This window comes from Embiotoca jacksoni, unplaced genomic scaffold (genome assembly GCF_022577435.1).
Source record: "Embiotoca jacksoni isolate LCO1_2020_lvr unplaced genomic scaffold, fEmbJac1.0.p SCAF_1, whole genome shotgun sequence".
Taxonomy (NCBI): domain Eukaryota; kingdom Metazoa; phylum Chordata; class Actinopteri; family Embiotocidae; genus Embiotoca; species Embiotoca jacksoni.
The window spans coordinates 1,783,641-1,811,368 of NW_027185229.1; the positions used below are offsets into that span (position 1 = coordinate 1,783,641).

The following is a 27,728-nucleotide window of genomic DNA, read 5'->3' on the forward strand; positions in this document are numbered from 1 at the left end:
AAGGATTTCAGAGTAAGAATTTACACTTATGACAATAAAGTCTTGAATCTGATAACACAGGAGTCACTCAAGTTTTTTTTTGGCGTCCATGTCTCCATAGTGCGGATCTGTTTAGGAGGCACGAGGTGGACCAGCGCAACATCAGGTGGGTGGTTTTTATGTCACGCTGTATTTCTGCTATAAAAAGTCCTGCTTCCTTGCTTTCCCTTCAATCTGCTCAATTTCTCTTGTCTACTTTATGTTTAGTTTCCTCAGTGGGTTTCTCTGTGTGTGTGTGTGTGTGTGTGTGTGTGTGTGTGTGTGTGTGTGTGTGTGGATTTCACTGCTCACACAAACACACACACACACACACACATGTATTTCATCATGAGTCGTGTGCTCCAGATACATTTCACATGTCCTAATAATAGCAGCCATCACTGATTTCACCAGTCGTACACGAGGCAGCGAAGCCTTTAGAGCCGCCTCACAAGTCTTTGAAGGGACATGTGAAGACGGCCGCTGCGTGTCTGTGTCTAAGAGGGGTGGGGGTGGTGGGGGTGTGTGTGTGTGGGGGGGGGGGGGGGGGCCTTATGAGACAAGGGGGAGCTTTAATAACCTCAACTAATTTCATATTCACTATGCTACCTTTAAGGGTCCTGAGGGCTCTCTGTGAACACAAACACACACACACACACACACACACACACACACACACACACACACACACACACACACACACACACACTCTGATTTCATGACTCAAGGTTGTCCTTCACAGATTTACGCTAATGTGTGTGTGAACGCTGGATACTACTGAACTGTATTGTGATATGAACGAAGTGCCTGCTGCGTTCTACGTGCTCCACTGTGACGTCATTTCAACCAAAACAGCAGCAAAAAACTCAAATAAAAACTCAAAGACGGAGTTTTATTGTGATTACGAGGCTTCGCATGTAAAATATTATGCAGTCCGTTCGTATGAATTGTTCGAGTGTGTCGAGAAGTATTTTTTGGGGACGATTGTTCCTGCAAATGAAACCCAGTAAGGATTGAATGGCTGTCTTGTTTTGGGGTTTTTAATCCGTGACCCTTCAAGGGTATTTCCTGATCCTCCATGAGCCTCCTGCTGGTGCTTCTGGAGGACGCCGGTGGCGCCCCCTGTCTTGCGTGAGCCTCAACTGCTCTCCCATCATCTCTTGGACAGGAGAAGTATGCAGAAACACATTTAGGAGTTGTTCATTTTTCCTCTTCGGTGACCTTGTGTTTGAAGCCCGAGGGTCCGGGGCTGGCAGGAAGCTGCATGGGTAGAAACCTCGCCAAGAGAGAGAGAGAGAAACACAGCCAAAGTCTTCCTCCCTCTCTCTTCTCTCTCTCCATCACTCCTCTCACTCTCGCTCTTTTCTGCCACCCACTTCCCTCCACAAGTACAAAGGCTGTTGCTATAGCAATGAAACATGCCAGATATGTGCTCAATCTCACTTTTTACCCTCTCAGTCGTATTAGCATATGATACACATCCCTTATATCTTTATATCCGTCCTCCTCGCCGGCCCGCTGCTCATCCATCCAGGAGTGTCAGGAGAGAAATGAAACACAAATAAATACACAAAGCATGCACTTGTGGGATTACTGTAAAGCCTGTGTGTGCTGTTTTCCTGCAGCCCCCTCCTCCCCCTCCCTTCCCCCTCTGTGTTATCCACTTCATCTGCTGAGGCTTGTTGACATCAGAAGTTCTTTCTCTGTCCGGTAAGTCTTTCACTCAAGGGCTCTCACAGTTGTGCAGGTGTCAGCGTTTATTCAGCCTATTGATCTGAGCGTTTGGGTTAATCTCTCCGTGCTCCTGGCTGCACTGACAACTTTTCTTTTTCACACAGAGTGCGGTATCAATTAGAAATGGGGTGCTGCACACGATCTTATCGCTGCTCCGCTCATGTTTTAAGTCCAGATTTTTATGCATGGCTGATTTGTGCTGAATGATGTGTTTCAAGCCACTAAAAAAGACCTTTAAAATTGTAAAGTAAAGGTCAAACAGGATCAGCTGTGTTTCATTTGAGATTTTGAATGGAGCGAGTGATAATGTACAGCTGAATCTTTCTCACGTTGTCTCCTCTCCTGTCCGTCTTCCTCCACACAAACACACAGCAGCCAAAGTGTTGTTTACTTTCTTTAATTTTGCCTCCAGCAGATGAGTCAGCTATTAGCATATTCTCTTCATTATGGCGGTGATGAGCAGAGGCCACCTGAGTGTCACGATGCCTCAGCATTATCAGAAGGCTCTCGTGGGATACCTCGGGTGTTTGAGCCTAGATTAGAATATGTCATTTCTCATCTCTGCTCGCTGTCATTCAGAAGCTCCGTTCTCCATCTCAGTTTATCTTCAAACCACCGGCGGCCTCAGAAGGTTTTTTCTATCCGCTCCTCTCTCGCCCCTCCCCTTCAATCTTCCCCCCCTCCAGTGATCCACTTCCCTCTCTTGACTCCAAGCAAATCTGTCATCTATAATTTTGCAGCTGACTAGGAAGCAGAGAGTGCTGGAAATTGTTAGTTATTTGGACAGTTGGGGAGATGGCAATAAGATGAGATCCTGCAGGGCACTTGGCACCTGTTTATTTGGAACCGGTGCAACACCCAGACCTATCCCCCGATAATGTGGCGTGGCAGCACGGCGAGATGGACTCAGTTTGTTCCTGCAGCATGAACCCTCTGGCTATACGTTTTTATTTGAGTCAGACACAAACATCAAAAAATGTCCAGTTTTCAGTGCAACAAATTGTTCGAGGCTCCAGTCGGAGTTTCAGGAAGCTTTCAAAGATCCGGAGCAGCGATGGGGAAACAGAAATAAACATATTTACTTTTAAAAGTTAGATGGTCCTCTCCTGAATGTGTCTGAACTTCATTCTGTCAGACTTCCTCTGTGCAAAATAGAAACCAGTCCGTTCAGCATCTCTGAAACTTTGGGGAGCGCAGTGAGACAGACTCGTAGTGGAGTTAAAGTTTTGCAGCAGAACGATCGTGCACGCTTCACTGAAGGTAAAAATTCACAAGTGAAGTCGCAGCTGGAGGGTTCACGGTGAAGATTGTAGTGTTCAGCGTGTTGCTGCTAGCACGGAACACAATGAGTGTGTTTGATTTGAGTCACTCAGGACAGGCGCTGCGTTTATTTAGTGACTAATTATAGCCGTTGCAACCTTTTTTAACCCGAGCCATCACTGTTTTTCTTTAAGGTGTGTTTTAAAACACTGTAACGCTGCGTTCACCTCACGGCATCTTAAACAAACTGTGAAACCGTCCTGTAATTTCACAAGCGTTCCCCGCCTCGGTGAGTCTGTGTCACCGGCGCTGTCAGCCGGGTCTCTCAGCTTGTGGGCGCAGTGTGTTTGACCTCTGACCCCCCTCAGGACTCGAGCTGCCAGACGTCGCTGTCGCTGTGATCCTCCTGCAGCTCACACCTGCAGGTTTATTTTGGGTCCTGCAGCTTTTGCTCGTTCCCCCTCACCTCTACATCCTAACAGTTATTTAGTTCTGCAGCCCTTTAATCACTCAAATCGTGCTGTTGCTTCGGACCCGTGGGATCGTTACCTGGATGACTTTTCCGGTCTCTGCCTCTAATCGACCTCACGTACAGCTTCTCTAAGTAATTACCTATTGATGCATCGAGGTTTGTCTAAAGTAAAGCTTCCAGATGCAGAGAATCTGGAGGTGGAGGAGGACTCGTCAGGTGAGAGAGGAGATGTTTTCTTCCCGGTGTGTGTGGACGGATCTACAGGAGCCGTCTGAGAGGATGTATCAGTTTGGATTACTGGGCTCCGGGGCTCCTTCGCTCCTGTTCGCACATTATATCTGGCAGGCTTCAAGTAATATCTTCACTCCGAATCAAACGCCACCCTGAGGCGCCGGTGCAAAGAAAAAAAAAAGAGGCAAACATAGATAGTTTAGTGGCCGCAGCTTGTATGAGATGATGGAGATGACGATCAAAAGCCATTATCAGGCTTAAACATGCAGGTGAGGCTGCGGGGGGGGGGGGGGGTGACAGGTCGTACACATGGATGAGGAACAGGAGATGAAGACAGCAGCGTGGATGTGAGATGCTGCAGAGGGAGAGCAGAGCGCAGAGGAAGGGCTGAAGTGACAGGTCAGTGCACGGCTCGTCTCCCATCCATCACACAGTCCCTTTGCGGTTCGATCAGAGCACACAAGTCTTAAGTGAATTTGACTGCGGGAGCACAGGTGAAAGCGTAGTCATGCAGACACCTGTGTGTCGACCGGCGCACGCCAGACTAAAATACCATCCACTCAGAGGAGGGGGAGGCATGTTTAACCTCTTTCTGAAACCTGCTGTGTGACCGCTCTTCAAGGGTTTCATTTCTTAACTCAAGCATTATGTAAATTCTGGATCTGAGCATTTTTATAATGGCTGCTCTGTATGTAATTTTCAGTGAAAATGCATTTTCCAAACCCCCGGCCTTTGGGGACACTCAACAGTCCTGAATTGTTCTGTTACCGTATTGCGTGCAAAGATAAAAACAAATTTCACAGCCCATTAGACTTATTTGAAAAGCAGCTGCCAGTGAACTCACAGTGGGCACGCAGCATTCGGGAAGATGAGAGTTTACCGTTCCTCCAAACACCAGCTGAACGAGAGTGACCCGGCCGCCGTGGATCACGCGGACGTGTGGTCGTATGCAGTCTATAGCCGTCCCACTGTGCAGGTCCGGGGCGGCTTCCTGTGTTCACTAATGAGAGGGTAAATCAAGCTGTCAGTCGACCCCCTCCGTAGGCAGGACACCATGAGCTCATACAGAACCGCTTCAGAGGTGGCCTTTAGCGCGCCGCCTCCCCGCACCCGGCTTCCCCTCCTGAAAGGTAAATTTGTTCCCCTTCATTCATAATGCAGGACTGTAATTGGCTGGACTCGGATCAAATAGCTGCTGGGTTTTTTTTTGTCTTTCCCCGTTCTGCTCCCTCTCTCTCTCTCCTCAGTTCTCTCCATTGTCTGTCTTTGTCGCTCCACCTCACCCATAATCCTCTCTGTCTGCCGTGTGCCCCCGGCTCACCACTGAAACCACAGCTCAAGGTCATTTTGTCAAGTCTTTCCTTTCAGGAGCTTCTTCCTCCTTCACAGTTATCAGATGGTTAATTTTCTCTCGTATGAATATTGTCTCAACTCTTCACCTTATTTCTGCGCTCGTCTGCATCACAGAGCGTCGCTCCGCTCTGCTGTATCACGCAGGAATCCAGTGAATGCGAACTTGCTTTGTTCACCCTGGGTTTTTATTGCTTTCTCTCCTCTCAGGTCTATGTTCAATCTCCCCTCTTAAATTCGAGGGCCTTTCATTTGAGCAGGAAGTGTAGCTGAGTCACGGCAGCGTGGTGAGACACTGTGACATTTTAATTTGCACCATCTCGGTTTTATGTGGCTCTCCAGCAGAGCCGTCTTTACTGCCTGACTGTAATAAGGTCAGCTGTACTGTAAGCTTGTGTCCACAGCATGTTTCTGTCATATTCAAGCTGTCTCCACACAATTTATATTCTCAATACATTTCAACATAATGAGCTCTGTTGTAACATCTTAAAATGTCCACTTTTTGAAAGTTAGGAGAAGATAATTGTCTGTTTTACATGACAATAACGGGGAAAAAAATAACAATAGGCAGAATTTATATTATTAATTTTACATTATATAATCAAGAATGACAACAGCCTGGAAACATCCTCACTCAGATACATTGTTATGACATTTTGCACACATTTACACGCTCTAAATCAACCTAGTATCACGGCAAAGCGTGTAATAGACACGCCTGTCCACTGAAGCAAAACGTGTTCGTCTCCCACCAAGCGTAGCTACTGCACGTTTTTCTTCTATGAACAAGCGTGTCTATTACACGCAGCGCTTTATAAGAAAATGAAGTCCTCTGACTCTTTATACGATGTCCCATCGAGGTAAAACTTTTCCTAATGCAAAACTAACCTACACAACTAAAACAGATATCATAATCCCCTTAACTTGGCATTTAAATCTGCTTGACATATAAATAACACAATATAATGAAGCAATATTACACAAGAAGGTGTGCTTTCATGTTATTATTTAGTACTGCAGACACACAATGATTCAAACTCAACCCAAATCTAACAGGCTAAAAATTCTCCAGACCAAAAGTAGAAAAAATCATTGACAAAAAATATAGAAGCATTTCCAAAATTCACAAGAATGTTTTTATCTAATGAAATATTATTCAGCTTCAATACAGCATAACTGAATAATTACATTGTAGCCTGCTGGTCTTTGATCCAGCGCGGAGAGTTACGATGTTGCCATCGAGGTGGCGGAGTGATACTTTCTAGGGACTTTCTTGGTCGGAACTACTTGTTGAACAACATCAGTTATTTTGCTGTTTTTGAGGGTTCTAAAATACGTGTTGTGGTTCTGACCGGTCATCGAAGCCCAGCGGGTCTCAACTTGTGTCCCGGTCTACTAGAGGTTGTCCCGGGGTCACGAGGCTTTATTAGACAGACGGAGACGGAGATGGAGACACCGACGTCCTCGCTGCCAGTCAGACAGGACACGGGGATGTCCTCAATAATCCGACAACGCAGAGGCGACAATAAACCCAGACACCAGCGAATATGATCGCTCCAATAAATGTTTCATTACCCCATCGCTATGGAAACGTGAGCTCACTGCCGATGGTTTACATTCAGTAGCTTGTAAATAAAAAATAAAGCCACAGAGAGAAGAAGTGATTTGTTTTTTTTATTGATGGCTGTAGGGAAAATGTCTTCCCCGGGTTTGAAACCAGGAGGTCACTGCATCAGCGGCTACATCCCTACATCATGTAGATTCGGTCTGGAGACACTTCAGGCTCTACAGACTCACAACTAAAACTCACAAGCATGTTGTTCTCATTGCTCAAAAATTTCACAGGACTAACAGATCAGAGAAAATCACTTTTTTATATCACCTCTTTGAATAAAAATAATTATTTTTAAACTTCATGACATTTAACAGCAATAAAGAAGGAAATCCTCAGAAGAAGAGTTATAAACTACAAAGTCTCTGCAGACTAAATCACACGTGTTTTGAGTTTGTCGACAGGAAGCCGGGTGCTCTGCAACTTCATGCCCCTTCTGGTGCTCTTGAAGGGAATTGTGGGAAATATTGGAAATCAGTAAAGTGGACGGGCTGATGGAGTGCACAGAGGAGATGCAGGAGAAGTTGGGTCCATTAAAATAGAAAATATATAAGGAATTTATCAAAAGAGAACTGCCAGAAGACCCTGGAAATATTAATATGAGCAGATTTTCATTCATATTGTGCAAACTGTTGGTGCTTCCATCTGTCTGTATGAGCTGCAGAATAAGAACCTGCTGTATTCTCTGGTCCCTTTGACATGATGAGTATTTCTAGTTGCTTTCAAGTGTTGTGTATGTACGTTTAAATGGTTTTTATTTCTTCTTGGCAAAGTGACACAGGCATATGGTCTGTGGGTGTTTGGCAGATGCTCCTAATCTCTGGCTAGCTTTGCATTTGTATGTGACTGTTTTCACAAGACACTCAGATCGGTAGCAAGGGCAATCTGCAGTGTTTGTGTTTGTCAGTGGGGTTAAAAAAAATAAAAAGATGCAGCTGCAGGCTCACACGGTGACCTCGATGTCCTGTAAAATGTGTGTTGCAGTGAGAGGAGAAAGGTGAGCTGCAGAGGAAACATGATGGCAAAATAAAACTGAGAACAGGAGGCGTTTGGAAGAATCACCCGAAGTCTTTACAGTTCGTTCAGCTGTCATCCTAAAATCTGAGTCCTGTGCAGTCACACTCACTTCAACACGGAGCTTCAGTTTGCTGCACAGCAGCTGGTCAGGTCATGTTAATTTGAGTGCACTGATTTAGCAAAGAATAATTTTCAGTCAAGATTAGTTTCAAAAAAACATTTGGGTTGTTGAATGGATCTGCGGGGGGTCTACGTCCATTTGATTCAGTTTTTAAATGTTTCTGTGTTCAAGGTTAAACAGAAATTATTCCACCATCTGCTTGTTAGCATACGGGGTCAAACATTAAAGTTTCAGATGCAGGTGTAAAATGTTCTGGGAAGATTTAAAAGTCAGTTTTTCTTTAACGGCAATGGTGGAGTTTTCCGATTTTAGCACACATTCCTCAGCGGGAGTTCATGAGCGTCTGACATCAGCTGGCCCGGCTCTCCTCAGGGACTCCAGGTGTTCCACACCTTTTATCTGAATCCCCTTCTGCACATTAGCTCACATGCTCCCCTGCACAGTGCTGAAGCAGCCGTCTGCAACGGACATGATGATGCACGAGAGCTGCAGTGATTGGGACTTTATCTATTGTGTTGCTCAAGGTCACATATTCAGTCGTGACCTTGATCCCTGCACACGGCTCGTGACAGAGCGTTCGTGCAGCTGACAGCAGACGGAAGAATGCACAATGAGATGGTAATCCCAGGTGATATATGTATGGCTTCAAAGCTCATGAATTTGTTCTTCAAGCAGTTCATCCTCCACCACATGGAGATGCAGACTAACACGAGCGGAGCGGACTCACTGTACAGCCCCGAGTGTGCAGCAGCAGCAGCGAGCACAGAGAGCCTCCAAAAGCCTGCTCCTCCGTGGATGGGGGGGTATTATCAAGTCAAGCCTGCATTCAGTCGTTTTCCAGTGAGGGAGATCAGGTGAAGTGTGCCTAATGTGTTTTGAGAGAGGGAGAGAGACGCAAGTAATTGGGAAATGTCTTTGAATGACTACAGGGGCACGTTCACCCTTGAGGAATCTCAGGTCGTCCTTGTGGAAGGCTGCCCATCTCACACACACGCACACCCCAGCACCCCCCACTCCTCCTCCCGCATCCCTGTCTCCTCCCCCTTCCAACAACCCCCCGCACCCCCACCCCCTCCCCCCTCCGCTAGCAGACCACCGTATTGGTCGCTGGAATGGAGCGACTGCGCTCCAGCGAGCGGTTGGCGCATGATCATGGTTCGGCCGGTCCGTGTGTGGGATGCTCGACAAGTCTGTGGCATAAGAGCTGACAGGTGTAGCGCGCCGTGCTGCGCGGGGAATTACGAGAAAAACGCCAAAAGAACAGTGTAATATTAGCTGATTGGTGAGCGGACAGCAGCCGCTGCTCAGCTCCGGATCTGCATCCGTGGAGTTCCCCCCCTCTCCCCCCTCCCACACACACACACACACACCACCCCACCCCACCCCCCTCCCGCTGTAATATTTATGACAAAACGGAGGCACAATATTCTGGTCACGTTTTTGGCTGACGGCCGGCTGTCCTGGAGAGTGCTGGAGTGAATCAGAGTCCAGTGCTGGAGGAGCGCAGCGCACCGACACCTGCAGTAGGATGTAAAGGGAATTCCCACTGAGCAAACTGGTAAGTTTAACACTTGTCTGTGGCACTTTCTCTCATGAGACTCGTTTTATTTTAATTATAGGCAAATAGCAAAGTCTTGTGATTTTGATGTTAACATGTACAGGGAATATGAAGGATTGTGGCTTTCCGGTGGATTCTGTCTCCTGCAGGATGGAATAAATGGTGGGGCTCTTAAGACGCACCAAACCTGTTTTGATTGCGGACCAGAGGCAACAATAGCAGATCACCTCAGAGTCAGAGCAGCACTTAAAAAGGGGCCTGGAAACAGGACTTGCTGATTTCTATCGCTTCTTTGTATTTTAGTGACCGATGAGCGGGACAGAAAACATTCAGCAGTTCGTGGCCGTTTGGTGTTTTTGTCTTGTAAAAATCAGACTTGTGCCAGAGGATAAATAAAATGTAAGATATTTTTAAGCGGTAAAAAACAGGATTGTTAGTGGTTTGTTTTGATCCATAAGGAGCTGAGAGTATTTTCCATCCTCCAGGTCTCCCGTTTTTCCAGGCAGCTACAGTTCAGATTGTTGATGTGCTCCAGTCACATGTATGCGCCACGCTCCACATTAAGGCGGCTCGTTTGATCATCTGAGGAGCAACGGCTCAGTTCACAAACTAATGTTCTCACATTTAAATCTTATAATCAGATGGAATTATTTCACAGTGCACATTATTAGTTGGTCTCCAGCTGTCTTCATCCCATGAGACCGGGGTTTCAAAGGGCTGTTTATCAGGACTCCTGCATTTATTTACCTTCTTTAGAAAGATTGTGTAATAGAAATATATATATTAATAGCGTTTGCATTTCATCTGCCTAACTGCTTATGTAAATTTGAGCCTGCATGATATACTGAATGTGCACAACAGTACTCGTACGTTTCTGTATTCCTGGAGGACATGTTGATGGTTTTGGAGTCTGTACATGATCTTTTTTGTTAGTTTCTTCATCTCTGAAAGTGGAAAAGTGTCCAAGACTTTGAATAGTTCTCTCCCGTTGATGAGATGTGACATCGTGGTCTTCTTTAATGGGATTCTCACAACTCTGCACCAGCACAGCAACATATTATCTAATAGTTCAAAATGTCAAACTGCTGCCTGTTGGCATTCATTGATTATTCAAACAAAGGAAAAGCGCTTTTTATTACCAATTGTCCACCAAATTCTTGGGATCTGCAGCAGTGTTCTGATATTTCTACCATGTGGCAGCCATCCTTTTATTCATCAAAAGTCTTTGAAGACTTTAATATTACTCACTTAGCTTTCGCATTCCCTCGTAATACTTATGAATCATGTGTCCCAGCAACACTTATTAAATTCTCTGGCATTATTGCATTGGATTTAATAAAGCAATTCAAACATTGCATTCTACTTTCAATTACTTTGAGTTCTCAAATTCATTGTATGAACTTGTAACACCGAGCTCTACGCAGTATATGCCCTGAAAAACGTATCAACTAATACAATTTTACTCCAAACTCTGATGCAGTCTTATTTCTTAGCAAGTCTGGTTATGTAATTAGTAAACAGTTGACTGGGGACTTTCTAAAGTAGCTGTATAACCCAGAGGACATCATCTTGTTATTGGGACCACTTTTTTTTTTTTTTCCACACACTCTTGGGCTCTCTTCTTCGCCAATCAGAGAAGTTTTTTGTCTTCATTCGGCTTAGAAGCTGCGAAGAAGCACTTGAAATCGATGCCCAGGTGCCATAATAGTAAGGAGAACCCTGTTTCTTGAGAACAGCTCGCTGCTGAAGACACGCTTGACTCTGGAACTGCGGTTGCAGCGGCGACTCCGCTCCCGCTGCTGCACAGAACAACATTCGCTTTTTTATTCAAGTTTATTGATATTAAACCTGTCGCGTGTCCAAATCGCACCAGATTCGCCAGTACACTCCGTCTGGTCCCCGACAATACACCCACCAAGTTTAGAGCAGATGGGTCGAACGGTTGTCGAGATATGCGAAGGCCAAACAGACAGACAGAGATTCCTGATATTATCTGTCGTCAGGTAAAAAGCGCTGCCTGTCACGATATCAAGTGGCACACGAGGACTTTTTGATGAGACTCGCTACAAACATGATTAAAAGCTGAGTTCAATCATACCTGTGTTTTGTGCACGCGTGTGCCTGTTTGAGACGTGTGCTTCTATCTCTTTCCTGTTTACAATCCTCTGGCATGAATCCCAAAGGGACAATTGTTCCAATGTTTTCCCATTACAATTCACTCTCAGGGTGGCAGCTTGCGTGTTTGCTTTGCTTATGGGTCATTGTGTGTTGGAGTTTTATTTATAGAGAAGCTTTGATGCTTCTGGTGGGCAAATATTCCACCAAACGTGTCGTTCTCCTGCTGGATGCTGCAGCGTAGCTGAGGGAAACTGTCAAATTTGGTTGTAGCACAATGAGAAACGGAGTCTTGCACCTCTGATCTGACGTGCTGACTGAGGAGACGTATTTACGCTCGCTGAGGGGCAAATGGTTGGAGGCTTGTTGGAGGCATTGTAGGACAGCACGCGCGTTAGAAAAGCATGCAAAGTTTATGCAAGGGCTTCGCTTAATACACTTAAAAAGTGTCTGGAAAGGTTCTGTATGTTTTGCATGTTTTGAACAAAATGCATTTGTTTAAAGATTTTTTTTTTTATATAGTAGAAATATCAGCATCTTGACTATTACAAATAACCGTTGACAGTTCAAATTCTCTGACTGTTTTCTGTTTATAAGTCTGGAGTCACTCTGCGGTCACAAACCGTCTCATTTACTGCTGTAAAGGATGTGGCTTTGTAGTCGCTGTATTTAAGAGCAAAAGGGGAATTAAACAGTGTCTATATTTGTATTTTCCTAATTCGCACAATATTTTGACTCGATCGGCCACATCCGTTTTAATTGGCCTGGTTGACCCGAGCAACAGAAACAAATGATTAAACCCCCGTGTGAGTTTTTGATGTTCCAGCATAAAATCATTAAATGTTCAAAATAAAAATCCGCCCCGGATATAGTGAAACAGAGACAAGTGAAAACTTAATAAATACCAGAAACTGCCTCGCCCGTAGATGTATTGATTACTGAGGGCGCTTCTTTTCAGTGCACCAACATCCGCTGTGTGAAACTACAAAGACACTGATTCCCTTGATACCCAACAACAGTGTTCCTTAAGTGCAGGGAAACAGGTGAAGCTCATCTCAGCTGTACTTGGAGGAAAAAGATGACGTGGGATGATAGTGAAAGCAAAATGAAGAGCAAATAGAGAGGGCAAGGAACAGTACATTATTTAGAGCAGAGTGGATCATGACAAAAAGGACTTTCAAGAGAAGAGAGAACGATGCAGGTGAAAGAAAACGTGCCTGATTTTGAAATCTGGGCCGGATCTACAAAATTACATTTTAATTTTAAAACACAAACGCTTTGCTACATTTACACAGAAGTGAATCTCGTCACTGACAGTGAGCCACAGCAATCACCGTTCGAAGCCTCGACGTGGGTGAGCAGCCCAAAGAAAAGAAAATCACCTCACTTTAGTCAGTAAATCTTACATTCAAAAGCCTTTTTTCACTGTTTTCAAAATAATATCTGGCCCCACACCTGTCTGAGTGGCATGAGCTGCAGTACCTGGGGATCTGTGAGGCATTTAGGGAACATCGGTAAATTGTAACGTCTAGTGATAGTTTGCATGTGAGAGGAACGTGTTAATTGGATCAGAAAATAATGTGGATTACACTCTCCCCCTCTAAACTGCATGAAATCCAATTCAAATTCAAGAGCTCATTGCCCTACATGCTATGCTGGTCTTTTCTGTCTCTGCTCTCCCCTCACCCCAACTGGTGGAGGCAGATGACCGCCCACCTCTGAGTCTGCTTCTGTTGGAGGTTTTTCTTTATTTTAAAAGGGAGTTTTTCCTCCAGTCGCTGGAATTGTTGAATTGTTGTGTTCCGTTGTATAATGTTGTAAAGTTCTGTTGTAAGAACTTTGCAATGTTAAATCCCCTGAAATAACTTGCGTTGTGATTTGGCGTGTTATAAATACGACTGAACTGGAAATAATGTGGGTTACACTCGCCCCCTCTAAACTGCATGAAAACTTAAGATTTGTACTGTAATTTAAATGTTCTTTTTTCTTAATATGGATTCATTGAATTGGTTTCCAAAAAAATAATCATTCAGTAATCTATATCAACGTGAAGGTTTCACTGCTGGTATCACTATTTCTGAATGATGACCAGCCGTAGTCCTATTGGCATATGATTTTAATATATTTACACATGTACATTTTCATGCTGCTCACACATTTGCTGCATTGGCTGTAAACTGGCAGACGTAAAGTGTGCGTGAAAACAACATCATGTGTCTCGTTTACTTTTCCCCTCCTCGTGGTTTATCTTAAAACCTCCACATATGGCAAAAGGAAATGAATCCCAGAGATTTTTGGTTTGTGTAAATGCATGTAAATCTGTGTGTTGGTGTTTCGTCCCTCAGGTTAGGTGTCTGTCTGTCGTTGTGGTGTGACAGTGTTGACGCCTGCAGTGATGCTCTCCCCTCTTGGCGAGTGAAGTCCTGTCTGCAGGAGATAAATGGCATTAATTGAGCTCTAATTGCCCTCAAGAGGGAAATAGCGTAATCATTTTAACCTGGTTTAGACGTCACTGTTCCTGTTTTTCTTTTCATCTCTTCCATTTACTCGACTGCTCTTATTCTTTTGTCCTCAAATATATTTTTTGTTCCATTGTTGGACCTCTTTATCTTCAGTTCTCTTCAGCTCAATCATTCATAGGCGCTGATCTCATCTGATTAAATTTAATCTGAAGGTGAGCACCACGAAGTTTGCCTGATTAAATTGATTTTTTTTTTGTTTTTTTGTCCATATCACTTTGGCATTCACAGTTTCACTGGGTTGCCTTGTTAAAGAAGACCTATTATGCAAATGTTTAGTCTTTTTTTATTTCATTACTGGACTCTACTAGAGCAGCTTTGCATAATTCACAGTTCAAAACGATCTTTATTTATCTCGTTATCGCCCTTTATGCAGCTCGTCAGTTCATCCTTGGTCTGAAACTAACCGTATTAGCTCCTGTCTCTTTAAGGCCCTCACTCCTAAAAGCACACTTTTCTTTGATTGGTCAACTCAAGGATTGGTCAAGCGAGCTGTCAGAGCTGTTTGAAGTTTGAGCTCGATTCTCAAAGCAATTCGTTTTACACATATTTTCCTCATTATGGCATTCTCCATAGTAGTGCTATTCATCTGTGTTTTTATGAGAGGTGCTCGTGGCCAACTATGAGGCCGTCGTCATACATGTCCTTGCAAATGTTTTCACACCTTTCCACTGATCTAGAAACTCTAAATCCAAAAAGAAACACAGCAATGATCCAACAAGTGCTGGAAAATACACGTGGCATACTGCATCTGATACACACATTGTGTTTTTGTAAGAAACATTACATTTAAAAGAAACTTTGTTTGTTCACAAGACAATTCCACTCCCTCGGGTGTGAGCAGTGTGTGGGGGGATGTTTCTGTTTTTATGTGCACTATTTTGTACATTATGCAGCTTTTAGGTTTATTGTATGATAATTATCTTGCAAGCTATTTTCCTTGGAGACGTTGATGTCGGCTGCTTTTCTGGAAAAAAAATTGTTTGCGATACTCCATCAGTTTAGTTTTGCACCTGTAAGAAGAGACGGAATAAAAAGTGGTCAAAGTTGATGATGATGATTTTCCACAAGGCAACTTAACAGCTTCTTTTATTAGCCCTGAAAATCCTGTTGCTTTTGATCTTCGAATGCAGAATTAAAATTTAAAATCGAAGCCTCAGCTGCAGTTTGGATGAACCCTGATTATGTGATCAGAGTTTTTATTCCGAATTCGATGAAGAGGACATGATACTGCTGATGAAGAGGACGTGATACTGCTGCTGTGTTGTGCCAAGTAAATACTTCGGTTCGATGACAGTTAATTCACAAACAATCCCTTCAGACCACGTAAGGAAAGAGTCAGTAATTACAGGTATGATCCAAACGTAATGAACGCTGCTACATCTCTCTATTTTATCCTGTTTTATTGCTAATCACTGCTTTTCTGTTGAATGGAGCCTCCAAACACTCTTCAGTCTCCGATTTGCTTCGACTCGTTTTTCTACCTGTCTCACTTGATTTCAATTTCTTCTTGTTTTGAAGAGCCCTGATTGCACGGCAGCCTTGATTGGCGCCCATTGAAGGGTTAGTGCGCGTAATAGCAAAATGATGGACGTCATCGCTGGGAAGAGGATGACGAGGAGTGTCTTTAAAGAACGGTGGAGCCAGATGAAATCTATTGGACACGCTGTCATGTGGTAATGATGCCTCACACCCTGTGGACCAGAGCTGTCATAGGATCATGGTCTTATTCCTATACAGAGCTGTACGTATAGATTACACACCGCCATAATTAACATGCCTGGGAGCTTCTGTATTGATGTTCTGGTAGAAACTCGTCGTAGATTTATTGTAAAGTGACTGAACATGAGTTTCTTTTTTTTTTGCACCGTTTCATTATGAAAGCACCGGTTTAATATTAAAAATCACAGAATAGTCTTATATGCAGATGGTCTGGCGGGATTACAGAGAGATATTGTACAGTATAACAGCAAAGAGGCGTGTTGTAAGATGGATGGTGAGGAGGGCAGGCGAGGCGTCGCTGCTGGGGCTCTTCAGAAGAGAGATGGATGGAGGTAGTGAGCAGGGAACAAACATTCCACTTCAGCAGGCACACAACTCAGCATCCATCTGCACACCCCTGAGCCTCCCTCCCATCCATCACTCCCCCGAGCTTTCATCTCACCTCCTGTTACCCCCCCCCCCCCCCCCCCCTCCAATCTCTTTCTCCCTAACTTGTCTCGGGTGCGAGTGCGGACGGGATTCAACAGTTTCTTAAACACATAACGTGTCATTCACCTCGGATAGCGATCCATCTTCGGCTGTATCTGTGGAGAGCATACGGGGGGGAGATGTGGGCGGGTGGGCGGGTGGCAGTTAGCAACACATTGTGGACGACATGGTGAGCGTGCATGTCTTTGCCGAGCTGTTGCAGAATTCATGAGAACCCATTTTTTACATTTCGTAAAGTGAGGCCGAACAACACACAACAACACACAAGAGAAGCCGTGTTGGTTTGAACACGGATAATCATTGTGTGTGTGTGTGTGTGTGTGTGTGTGTGTGTGTGTGTGTGTGTGTTCTCCTGGTCTGATCAGACTCACATCACATCGTCGGGGGTGCTGCTGCTCTCACTGAGCTGGATGTGCTGCCGGCCTGTCCAGGCTGCTTTGTTGGGAGGCTGCCAGGGACGCTGCTGCCCAGCTGGTGGCGGCTCGCTGTTAGCGCTGCTGGATGAATTGAGTGGGAAAATTAAGCCTTTGATCGATCGTCTCACTGCGGACATCAGGAATACCTACGACGGGCCATGAGTCAGCGTGTTGCATGCGCCATCGTCCTGTTTGCTTTCCCTCTTCATCTCCTTCAGTCCTCTTCTGTCCTTTCTCTCCTCTGATCCTCTTTCTTCCCGAAATGTCAACTTTTGGTGACAGTGCCAAAGAATCAAAGAGCAAAGCTTTATTTCTCACCCAACCATTTTATACTGACAGTTTTATATGGAAACCTCCATCAGAGAAGAAAAAGATAATGTTTTCTCTGCAGATAATAAACCATAACCATTAAAGCTCTAATTATCTAACCTACAGCAGGATGATCACTCAAATCATCCAAACAAACAACAAACCAGACGACAGTGACTCCTGCTAACACTGAGAAATCACCGCATACAGACTTAACAGGCATCTTCTCCTACGAGGAGTTATGACTCCCTCAGAAATGTGCAGTTTGAGCACGTATGGCTTTCAGAGCAGGTCACAGGCGTCGCTTAGACCTCCGAATTTAGCGTACAGTCACAAATCTTATATGCAGCGAGCGTGATTGAGGTGAAAATGGAAGCGTGCTCTCAGGCCGCTGACCAGCAGCAGGTGGAGAGGCGAGTCGGGCGGCAGCTCGACGGACAGCCGCCATCGCACGACCGCTTCAGATGTGCCTTGAAAGTGTGTGTGTGTGTGTGTGTGTGTGTGTGTGTGTGTGTGTGTGTGTGTGTGTGTGTGTGTGTGGTGTTTATCAGAATGGTGCACCAGCCTTGAAGTCCAGATCCCCGTTGAGTGAAGGGTGCCTCTTTCAACTGATGGAGGATTACAGGAAGCACATGATAGCAGGCTTTTGTGGTATTTAAGAGTTTGCGTGGTTCAATCTCTGGTTTTAATGCTTATATTACCAGACCCACAGTCACTGCATAAATATATATATATATATATATATATATATGTGTTCCAGTATCCATACTATCATAATATTTAGTATGCAAGAAAAAGATTTAGAGTGTCCCAGTACTTAGTATGTTAAACGTAGAATGGTGCTTCAAGAGTGGACTCAGGCTTTAAATTAGCTTCTTTTAATAAAGACGAGAATAGTTATGATATAAAACCACCATGTGTGACTCAACATAAGGGACAGAGTTGCAGCTCTGCCTTTTACTTAAAACTTTCATTTTATCCTCACTTCCTTTGAGCTGCTGCTGCACTCTGATGTTTTTGCATTTTATCAGCTCCCTGACGAGCTGCAACCAGAACAGTTTATACTTTTACTATCATTTCTTTTTTTTGCATCTTTTTACATCAGTGCTCCTTTTCTTAAAAGACGATGCACCTTTCATGTTAGTGCGACCTGCAGCGTTTATATTGTTGGACGTCTTCTCCTTCTGACTTCCACTCTCAGTGTGGTGATACTGTGTGTTGTTTCACAATGACAAGCAAACAAATATGCTCAGAAATACCTCACATTGTGTTGTTTTAGTTGCTGCCTGGCCTGAAAACATGCTTCCTGTTTGTCTTTGTGCTGAGGGAAAGTAATTAAGCCTCTGGCAGGATATGTGTCGTCAAGAGTACAAATTAAATACATGGATGACTTGTGTTTACGTGTGTGTGTGTGTGTGTGTGTGTGTGTGTGTGTGTGTGTGTGTGTGCAGGGTGCATACGAGGCTGCAAGAAAAGAGAAAATGGTAAAAAAAAAAAAAGAACATGAGAAAGTGAACTTTTTCCGGCCGACAGCAGGATCTGCTTCAGTATTTTCCCTCTGATGGTGTGACGACTCATCATCGAGCTTCCTGACACGTCTAAAACCCCCGACAGCAGGGTCCAGGAAATTGTTTGACCCGGGACACTGTCGGTTTGTTGTTTTGGAGCAAATCACATAATCTACAGTAAATGAGACACCAGATGTGATGAGAACATCTGGAAAGCCTCAGTCAAAATCTCCAGATGACAGTTTTACTTACTGGCTTGTGAACTGAATCTACCAGCTTTCAGCTCAGACTGCAAATTATGCTGTTTGATGGAGAACTGAGGAGGGCAGGGCGTCCATGAGGTGACCAAAAACACATTTAAATACATATGAAGTCAGTCCTATGATGCTCAATCTGCAGCTTTAATGAAATGCACACTTCACATTGGATTCATCAGATGCCGGACGTCCTGTAGTCACTAATAAACAGCGCTCTTCCACAAAAGGACTCTAACTTGTGTCGTGCAGGACTTTTAACAGAGTAGTGTTGTTTCAAATCACACTGCCAGGAAATGACCTCATCATGTGAACACGTCACCCTCCAAAATATCTGCATCTTTAATTATTTTACCCAGAAATCAATGTGTTTTTGTGTCTTCTGTTTAACACACTGATTCTTCTGTCCAGAAGCAGCAGTGGAGAAGAAACACTTTGTGTTCAGGAACAGCTGCAGCTTCCTCACACCTAATTTGAAATTTGAATTTGAATTGTTTACATTGGTGGCCCCGCCCCTTCCTCTACGGAGCCAAGATGGCATCCGTTTAGGGTGGAAAGTGTCCACTTCATTTTTTTTTTTACCATTTTGAGTGCATCATCCTGGTACTTGTAGTGTTCTGATGAAACACAGCATAAGACTTTTTCAATTGTAATGCATGTTTGTTTCCTAATATAACATGCTTATAACATGTCTTAAGCTTCCCTTGCCCCCCTTTTTCCACTTCTGTCTGACCTGTCAATCACAAGCCAACGGTTCACCTTGTTTCCAGCTATTTTCCGTTGCCACGGTTCCCTCTGCAGCAGCACCACACGTGCCACAACGACACAATGCACAACAATCGTTTCACACACTGCAGTGCAGTCAAGTCTCTGCAGCTTCCCTCTCCGTTACCACGACTTCACATTGCACAAGATTGATGTGCAACCTTGAATGAACCGGCGTGTTTCCTTCTCACCCGGAGACCAAAACACTGCTGATTATTATACGAGTGATGTAAAGTTCACTCCCCGTGTCTGCACGTTTTAATTTGATTCTTCCCTCCGTCCCTGTGAAAACTGGAGTGTTGTGACTTTCCTCTGCCTGCAGGTCAGAGTCACAGCTGCTCTTATAAAGGACTTCTGACATTTTGTCTCGCTGGAGGGCAACCGCATACCCTATTGTCTGTGTTCCTTTGTAACTCTTACCAGTTCATCACAGAGCGCCAAGTCTTCTTATGTTACGTAATTGATTGTGGCTTATTGTTCCTTTGTCATAGAAAGGCATAAATTACCCTCGTTGAAAGCCACTCGGCGTGCTCGTTGCCTTCCCAGTGCGCAATCAACCTCTCGTAATTATTGGCAGGAGAGTTCAGAGAAACGGATGACAGCCTGATGCTTCATGAGACTGATCAACTGAGTGGCGACCAGAAATACCGGCGCTGATTTCACTCCTGTCAGAAACTCACTTCGGTTGTGTGTAAGGAGCAAAATTTAGATCCGGCTGACTGTCATGTTAAACTGTTTAATTTTAGTCAATCAGCCGTGCTGCTCGTATGAAACACGGCGGTGCCTCTGACCTTAATTTACCAAAGTGCTCCAAACAACCCTCACACGGGCTGGAAGACCCTTCTCGGTTAATGCAGTATCGACATGTGTGCTTCCTCAGTGATTCACTGTGAAACAGGAAGCGTTCCTTCGCTCCGTGATCCTCTGCAGCGCCGTGTCGTTACCATATTGAACACAGGCAAACACAGATGATCCTGATGACAGCGTACTGGTTTTTTTCAGATTTGTTTACCCCGCGGGGGTAATCACATGGTCGTGATGTCATTTTTTTCAACAAGAGGCCACATTTTTTACTGCCAGTTCAATAGTCTTACACTCTTTTCTGGACGGGGGAAATACACAGACGGTAAACAAGATGGAAGCAGCCTCTGGGTCTGAGCCGATGCAGTCGTGCCTTAAAGTGCAATACCGCTGATGACCACTAGGGACCGGCTCCAAAAAAGAACAACCTCTAACTCCCATTCAAAAACGTGTCACTATTTCCAAGAGTCGTTATGTTGTCATTAACTAAATTCCCTCCATAAATAATCAGATATTTGGCCTCCAATAGAGCAGACCGGCACATCCAGGAGCTTTGGCTTTCAGGAACGTCTTCACCCCCTTTTTGGGGGGTTACTTTAAAGCAGAAGCCCTGGGTGACGAAATGCCCGTCTGATCTATAGATGTATATATTTTTTTTTTTATTTTTTTTTTTTGGGGGGGGTGCCCTGCTTTGATTGACAGGTCTCTAGTGCAGTCATGTTGGCCGTATAAGTGGGCGGGGCATCGTGTCCTCAGCTCCACCCTCTCGTCCAAATATGGTCACGTCTGGCGCCAAAAGAACAAGATGGACACCGTGACGTAGAATAAAAGCAGTTCTTCAACAGAAAGGAATTGAACTTCTTTGCGCAGAACTCAAAATGAGACTGCCTGCGCCGGTGAGAGGATGTGATAGGAAGTGTGTTTATGTGCTCCTTGGCCTCAGGCTTGTTAAATTGGCAGATCAATGATGCTTTAAATCAATGTTCTAGCACCACCGCAAACCCCATGAAACCCATTAGTGCATTGAGATAGACCACTGTTCACGCCGAGGCCCGCGGGTCCTTTCCACGTGACAAATGGGAGGAAAAAACGGGGAAATAAAACAAAAAGGGCAAACAAGAGGTTGGGAGCTGTGACAGAAGAAAGGTGGACGGCAGCAAAAGGACACACCTGCAGGAAGGGTTTGGTTTCTTTGTGCACATCACTAAGTATGCATGTATGATTCCTTCACATGCGAGATCCAGGCAGCCGTGAATAACAGGCTCTACATGCTAAGCAGTCCGTCTCAGGCGGTGAACTGAACCGAGTAGGAGGGATGTGAAGGATGTAGGAGAGAGAAGACGCCAGGGGAGCCGCTCTTCCTCTGATAGCATTGTTTATGTGGCGCTGTCTGCGGATCATTGATCCATTCGTCTTCATTACGTGTCCCTGTGAGAAGTATTAACTGCTGCCACCCCCAGTTGGGCGCCTGCTATGTTGACATGCAGCGCACGGCCTCTCCGCCCGCCCGCCGACGTCCCGGCCACTTCTGCTCCCACAGGCAGACGCTCACAATTTTATACCTCTTGTAGAAAAACGAGACGGGGGGATTTAACGTGGACGATTTGACTATTATTGGATCGACGCGGGCATGAATTGTCTTCGCGAGGTTGGCTGTCAATCACCGAGACGTCTTAGCAGCTGATTGCTGTGTATTTGCACATCTTTTATCCTGTGAGCTCTTGTTTCTGACCCACATAACGTATGTTGTGTAAGCACGAATCAAGCATCCACCCACTCATCACAGAAGGTTACGCCTTTCTAACAGAAATCTCAGCGCCGTATGAGAACTGTAAGCAAAGCAGAGAAAAGAAATCTGCGTTGGTTTGTCAAAATCTGTGCAGCTCAAGGATCCTTTTCGTCCCTGCTTAATGCGCTCAAACCTTCAAATGTCCTCTCAGAGGAACGCCGCTCCAAATCCTCTCTGAACTGTTGCCTGTTGTCTCGATGAAGTACGTTGTTGTCTAACCGCCGAGCGCGGTGAGACATCGTGGGTCATCAGCAGCAACTTGAACTGCACCCTGAGATAACGTATGCGATGCCAGAATCCCTTCCACCTCCTCCTTTCTTTTCACTTGTGAAATCTGACAAGTTTGACTCGTACTTGTCGTACCGTGTTACTTTTGAATAAGTAGGAGACAGGCTGGCTGCTGAACTGCTTGATCATCCTCTTGTCTTCCTCGTCGCCTTTCTACTCTATGTCTCTTTTCTGTTGTTTTTTCTTCCTTAGAATCAACGACAGATCAGGCCGTCATCTTCATCGCTGTCTCGTCTGAGCCGGAGGAAAAGGAAACGTAGAACATGGTCGTGTGCGGTGGGCGGTGCCGTTGCTATGCGTGAAGGACCGCTGTGGCGTCAATGGAGACCGAAGGCTATCGCGACCTCCTGGAGACCAGCGACGGTCGGGGGTTGAGCCTGCTGGATGGAGGCGGCGAGGCGGGCGCGGAGGAGGCCTGGAGCACGTCGTACCCGCTCGGCTTCCAGGTGTCTCTGACCACCGTGCTCATGCTGGAGCTGGTGTTGGGCTTCAGCAGCAACCTCACCGTGCTCGTGCTCTACTGCGCTCAGTCCAACCTGGTGGATTCGGTCAGCAACCTGGTCACCGTCAACCTCCACGTGCTCGACATCCTGGTGTGCGTGCTGTGTCTGCCGCTGACCGTGGCCGTGATCCTGGTGCCGGCTAACGGGAGCGGAGTCGGCAGCCTGGCGACGCTTTGCTGCTTTCACGAGGCCTGCGTCACGTTCACCAGCGTGGCCACGGCGGTCAACGTGCTGGTGATCAGCTTGGACCGGTACGACATCTCGGTGCGTCCGGCCAGCCGTCTGCTGACCCCGCGGCGGGCCGCGATGCTCCTGGCAGCGGTGTGGGCGGTCTCTCTGGCCGTCTTCTTCCTGCCCTTCCTGGAGGGGGACTTCTTCTCTTCGTCGGGGGAGGACGGTGAGGATGAGGAGCCGGAGAGGCCGAACAATGACTCTGAGCTCACCGCGGGACTCAATCCCATCTTGACCTCCGCGTCTCCGTCCGTATCGTCCTCCGCTCAGCCGCTGACCTCGTCACACCACCTGCATCCCGTGTGGCAGAACAGGACTCTGCTGTGCGTGGGAGGACAGGGGTACTACACAGGCCTGGCCATGTACTACCACCTGCTGCTCCAAGTGCCCTGCTTCTTCATAGCCGCGGCCGTCATGTTTTTCACCTACTCCAAGATCCTGCAGGCGCTCAACATCCGCATCGGCTCCCACATGATGAGGAGCACGCGTGCGAAGGACTCCACCTGCAGGATACGCTGCAGGAGGCGGAAGAGGAAGGACCTCAGCCTGCCCGCAGAGGTAGTGTCTTCGAACCAAAACCAGAACCTGAGCCACCCTCCGCTCATCCCCTCTCCCACGCCCACGCCGACATCCCCCCCGCCGCTCTGCTCCATGCCCCAGGGGATGTCTGACAGCGGAGCGACAGTCACGACCGTCAGCACCGCTGTCACCACCCCCGTCGCCACCACACCAGCGACCCCCGCGTCTCCAACCCGAGCTTCGGTCTCGGCTCAGTCCCGCGCCACCGCCCCGCTGCCCGCCTCCACCGTGGGAGTACAGGCCTCCGTTTCTGCCATCATTGCCTTGAGGCGGGCGGTGCGCCGGCACAGGGACCGTCGGGAGCGCCAGCGTCGCGTCCTGAAAATGTCCCTGATCATCATATCCACCTTCCTGGGCTGCTGGGCCCCTCTGTCCGCGGTCAACATCCTGATCCTCTGCATGGGTCCCAGCGACAGCCTGGTGCGGCTGCGTCTCTGCTTCTTGGCGATGGCTTACGGGACCACCATCTTCCACCCGCTGCTCTACGCCTTCACCCGGCAGAAACTGCGCCGCGCCCTCAAAACGCGCGTTAAGAAGCGGGTCGTGTCGCTTCTGCAGGTGGACCCGGCGCCCAGCGGGGGGACGGTTATTCATAACTCGTGGGTGGAGGGAGGAGGCCAGAGAAAGAGTCGCAAGACCCGGGTGGAGGCCAGCGACGGCACTGATCGATGCCTCACGGAGGCGGTGAGGGAATGAGGCTGCTCGTCACAGTGGGCTGGCATGTGCGAGTGCGTGTGCGTGTGCGTGTGCGTGTGTGTGAGTTCGAAAAATTGTATGTATGTTACCAGGTTAACAGAGATGGATGGTGAGTCTCTTCGTGCACCGGTACGAGGGGGAAAGCGAGAAGCAATTAGTTTACAAAGGTCAGGACGAACCCCACGGCCTCTGGCTCCATGCAGATGTGCAGACAGGTGAGCCCACGGCTCTAATTACAGCCTGCTCTCCTCCCACCGTACATTTTTAGTCCACTTTCCCTGACTGACACGGTGGCCGGTGTGTCTCCATGGCAACACTAGCCAAGCATTAAGACAGCATCAAAGCCGTGCCTAATGAAAAAATACAAGCGTGCGACCCACGTGTGGGGCAGTGGATAGACAACCGCAAAATGCATACAGTATAATAAAGCTCCTGCGTGCACTTTCAACTTGCATGTGCATGTACATATGCACAGATAGACACACGCACACATTCACCCAATGCACACTGATTTATATTATCTGTGAAAGCACACCGATATCTACCTGCACAGGTATTCTCAGTGAGAAAAATACTAACGGGAGTCTATATTTCTCTTTCTTTCCCTTGTTTGTTTCATGCCTTAATTGAGTTTTTTAGTGTATCCTCGTGGTGCTGAATGTCCTGCTGTATGTTTACAATGACGTGTCGACGTAGAGCGAACGTGTTTGCACATACTGTAAAACAGTATGACAAATTAATGGCGGATAAATGCAAGCATTCAGATTCAAAGTTTACAGACTCACATGACAATTACCAGTAAAAAAAAAAAAAGATTTGATTTTCAGGTAAGCACCATGTTTTAGGAGAATGTGTGCAAGTTACAGCTAAAAGGCATGACTTTTTATTTATACATTTTTGGAAAAGTGTGATTGTGTTTGTGTGTTTGCACGTGTGAGTGTCCATGATTATGTGCAATAACTCATGAGCAAAGCAATGACCCCGAGTATGTGAACGAAGAGAAGGTGAACACTGAGTTGTTGTGAGGGGGCGGGACTTAATCTTCTGATTAACAGGAGGAGGCTGCTGGGTATAAATTTAAAAAAAGCTAATTATAAGGAGCATTTGTAACTATGTGTATATGACAGGCCACTGTAATACTACTGAAAATTGTATCACTTCAGTTTTATAGTCTGAAATTTAAGGGCAATATTTTGTGAAAACGTCATTAAAACTGTCTCTTGAAGTCACTGCAGGTTAACGAGCATCTTAAACTTGAGAAATCCCGACACGTAAAAATAAAAACCCACTTTCCTCGTGTTAGATTTCTGTCGCTCGGGACGTCGGAGCGACTGCTTTTTATTTTTGTGTTTTTTTTTGGGACAGCGTTTTGAATGACCTGCAGAGACAGACGGAGTCCTGGACGTGTTACACTTTATCTGTGTGTCTCTTACTCCTCAGGGCTTCATGTCTCATTTTCCAAAATAACAATAAACCAGCCCTCAATCAGCTGTTGTATTATGGGTGTTACAGTCGGTAAAGATTTATGTCACCACGTAGATAAAAGTACACTTTTAACTTTGTACGGGCCGGAGACTCGCAGCGCTCCTGGGGCTTTGGGCCAACTCCTCCAATTCATCCTCACCCCTTTTACACGCTTTGTGAGCCAGACAGACGACAATAACTCTCGTGTATTCATGTACGTTTTTTCAGGGATGTAAATACTAAAGTGTCTGAAATGGGTTTTATTCAAAAAGAGACAAAAAACCAAAACTCTTTCTTTGGCCACAATCATCTGCCGGACAGAAAATCAGCCATTGTGATATAAAAAAAAAAACAGAAACTCTTATCGAGCTGTAAAGTTGCTGTAAAGAGACGATATATGTAAGTGAAACTGTGTTAATACTGTATGTGTGTACACTGTACTTTACATCGATGACCATGTGTATAGAGAAATATTAGTATTGTATATGATTTATAATATGTGTTATTGTATAGAACAGAACAGAATCTGTATTAAAAAGGTGATCAAAGAATTGATCTCAGCTCACTGTGTCTGTTAACACAAACTTCATGTTCAGTGTGTTTTTAAATGTCAAACTTCTTTCTTTCAGCACATTTAATTACACAGGAAAAGCCATTTTTCAGCCGTGTTAAAATATTTATAATAAGAATCGTGCGTGTGTTCTTTCTGTTTTTTTCTTTTGTTTTAGACATCAGGAAAAAGCCAAACACAAAGAAAACTGCCAAGTAGTGCAGTCTGAGAGGTCGGCCATTTTTGGTCAAATCTGAAGTCTCTGAAATCGTTTGGACTATTTAAGAATTGACAAAGATATGATTTATAAATGGAAGAATAAGACCATTATGTCACTCTTATTAATAAGCCTTTTGGAAATTAGCTTTCGTCATAATTGCATGTCTTTGTCTGCAGTTTGAACAGAGAGCTGCTTGGATTCATCAGACTCGGGACATCTTGGGAATTCCTGCGTCCTTTATCCTCCGGATGGTTCTGTCCAAATCTCCCCTCTTCTTTTTTTTCCAGCTGTCCCTCCCTTTCTACATCTCCTGTTTTCCACTCTCTGTTTCTCTGATCCCTAAATTTAGAAACTCCGTCCCAGATACTTGCAGTATTTAGTGCTGACTGTAGTTGAACCCTCGCGATGTCTCGCTGTGATGTGACAACTGTGATAATCACCGGGACTAATGAAGATGAAAGTTGCCGGTGAGGTGAGCGTCTGTCGAGGCAGCTCGCTCTCTTCACGTTGACACTTCATTTCTTATTTCACCAGAACAAATCTGCTCGTGCATGTGGAGCGTGTCTGAGTGTGTGTTTGTTGCCTGAATCCAGTCTGTGGATTCCTCCGTCCTGCTTGATAATCTCATCAGATTCCTTCTCCTCCTCCTCCTCCTCGTCCTCCTCCTCCTCCTCCTCCTCGTCCTCCTCCTCGTCCACACTCCCTCGGTTCTCCTGCTCTTTTATTCCGCCGGCCTGCATCTCTCTCATCTCTTATCCACACTCAGGGCCTTCAAGAACAAAAGGCGAGGAACAGCTGCAGCGTCGGTGAAAGAAGGAAAGTCACCTTGGTGGATGATAGAGGAACAAAAAACGGGAGAGAGGGAGAGAGAGAGAGAGGGAGAGAGGGGGAGATTAGGGAGGAAAGAGAGACGAGAGGAAGGCACAGAAAACTGGCATCGGGACATCGTATGACTAATAAAGGAACAGCACTGCAGAAGCCCTCCGAAAAAAATAGAAAAATAAATACTAACGGCTGAATGATAAGATTAGCAGGCTTTACTGTTTTAGACAAGTAGAGTCTGACAATATGGCATTTATTCCTATTAAAGGGGAGTTTTTCCATCCCGCTGTTGTGATTTGCTGCTTTATGAATAAA

The 27,728-nt window shown here is 45.7% G+C and overlaps 1 protein-coding gene and 1 long non-coding RNA gene across 4 annotated transcripts in view; one reads left to right on the forward strand and one right to left on the reverse strand.

Annotated features, from left to right (window-relative positions):
- Positions 1 to 26,376, forward strand: LOC138201055 (G-protein coupled receptor 22). 3 transcript variants are annotated; one of them, XM_069154173.1, is made up of 2 exons: positions 1 to 145; positions 22,541 to 26,376. In XM_069154173.1, exon 2 carries the CDS (start codon positions 22,669 to 22,671, stop codon positions 24,355 to 24,357), a length of 1,689 nt encoding a protein of 562 aa, XP_069010274.1. In that variant the 5' UTR covers positions 1 to 145; positions 22,541 to 22,668; the 3' UTR covers positions 24,358 to 26,376. The 3 variants fall into 3 exon arrangements, with proteins under 3 accessions (XP_069010274.1, XP_069010284.1, XP_069010266.1); XM_069154183.1 differs by lacking the exon at positions 1 to 145 and adding an exon at positions 1,656 to 1,728; XM_069154165.1 differs by lacking the exon at positions 1 to 145 and adding an exon at positions 8,966 to 9,373.
- LOC138201071 (uncharacterized) overlaps positions 26,067 to 27,728 on the reverse strand; it is a 3,508-nt gene continuing 1,846 nt past the window's right edge. Inside the window, exon 2 of the long non-coding RNA XR_011178460.1 lies at positions 26,067 to 27,416. This is a non-coding gene — a long non-coding RNA (uncharacterized lncRNA). The remainder of the gene's footprint in view (positions 27,417 to 27,728) is intronic.

Excerpts from the sequence above, each read along its gene's own strand:
- LOC138201055 (XM_069154173.1), top strand. The coding sequence starts at position 22,669 with ATGGAGACCGAAGGCTATCGCGACCTCCTGGAGACCAGCGACGGTCGG.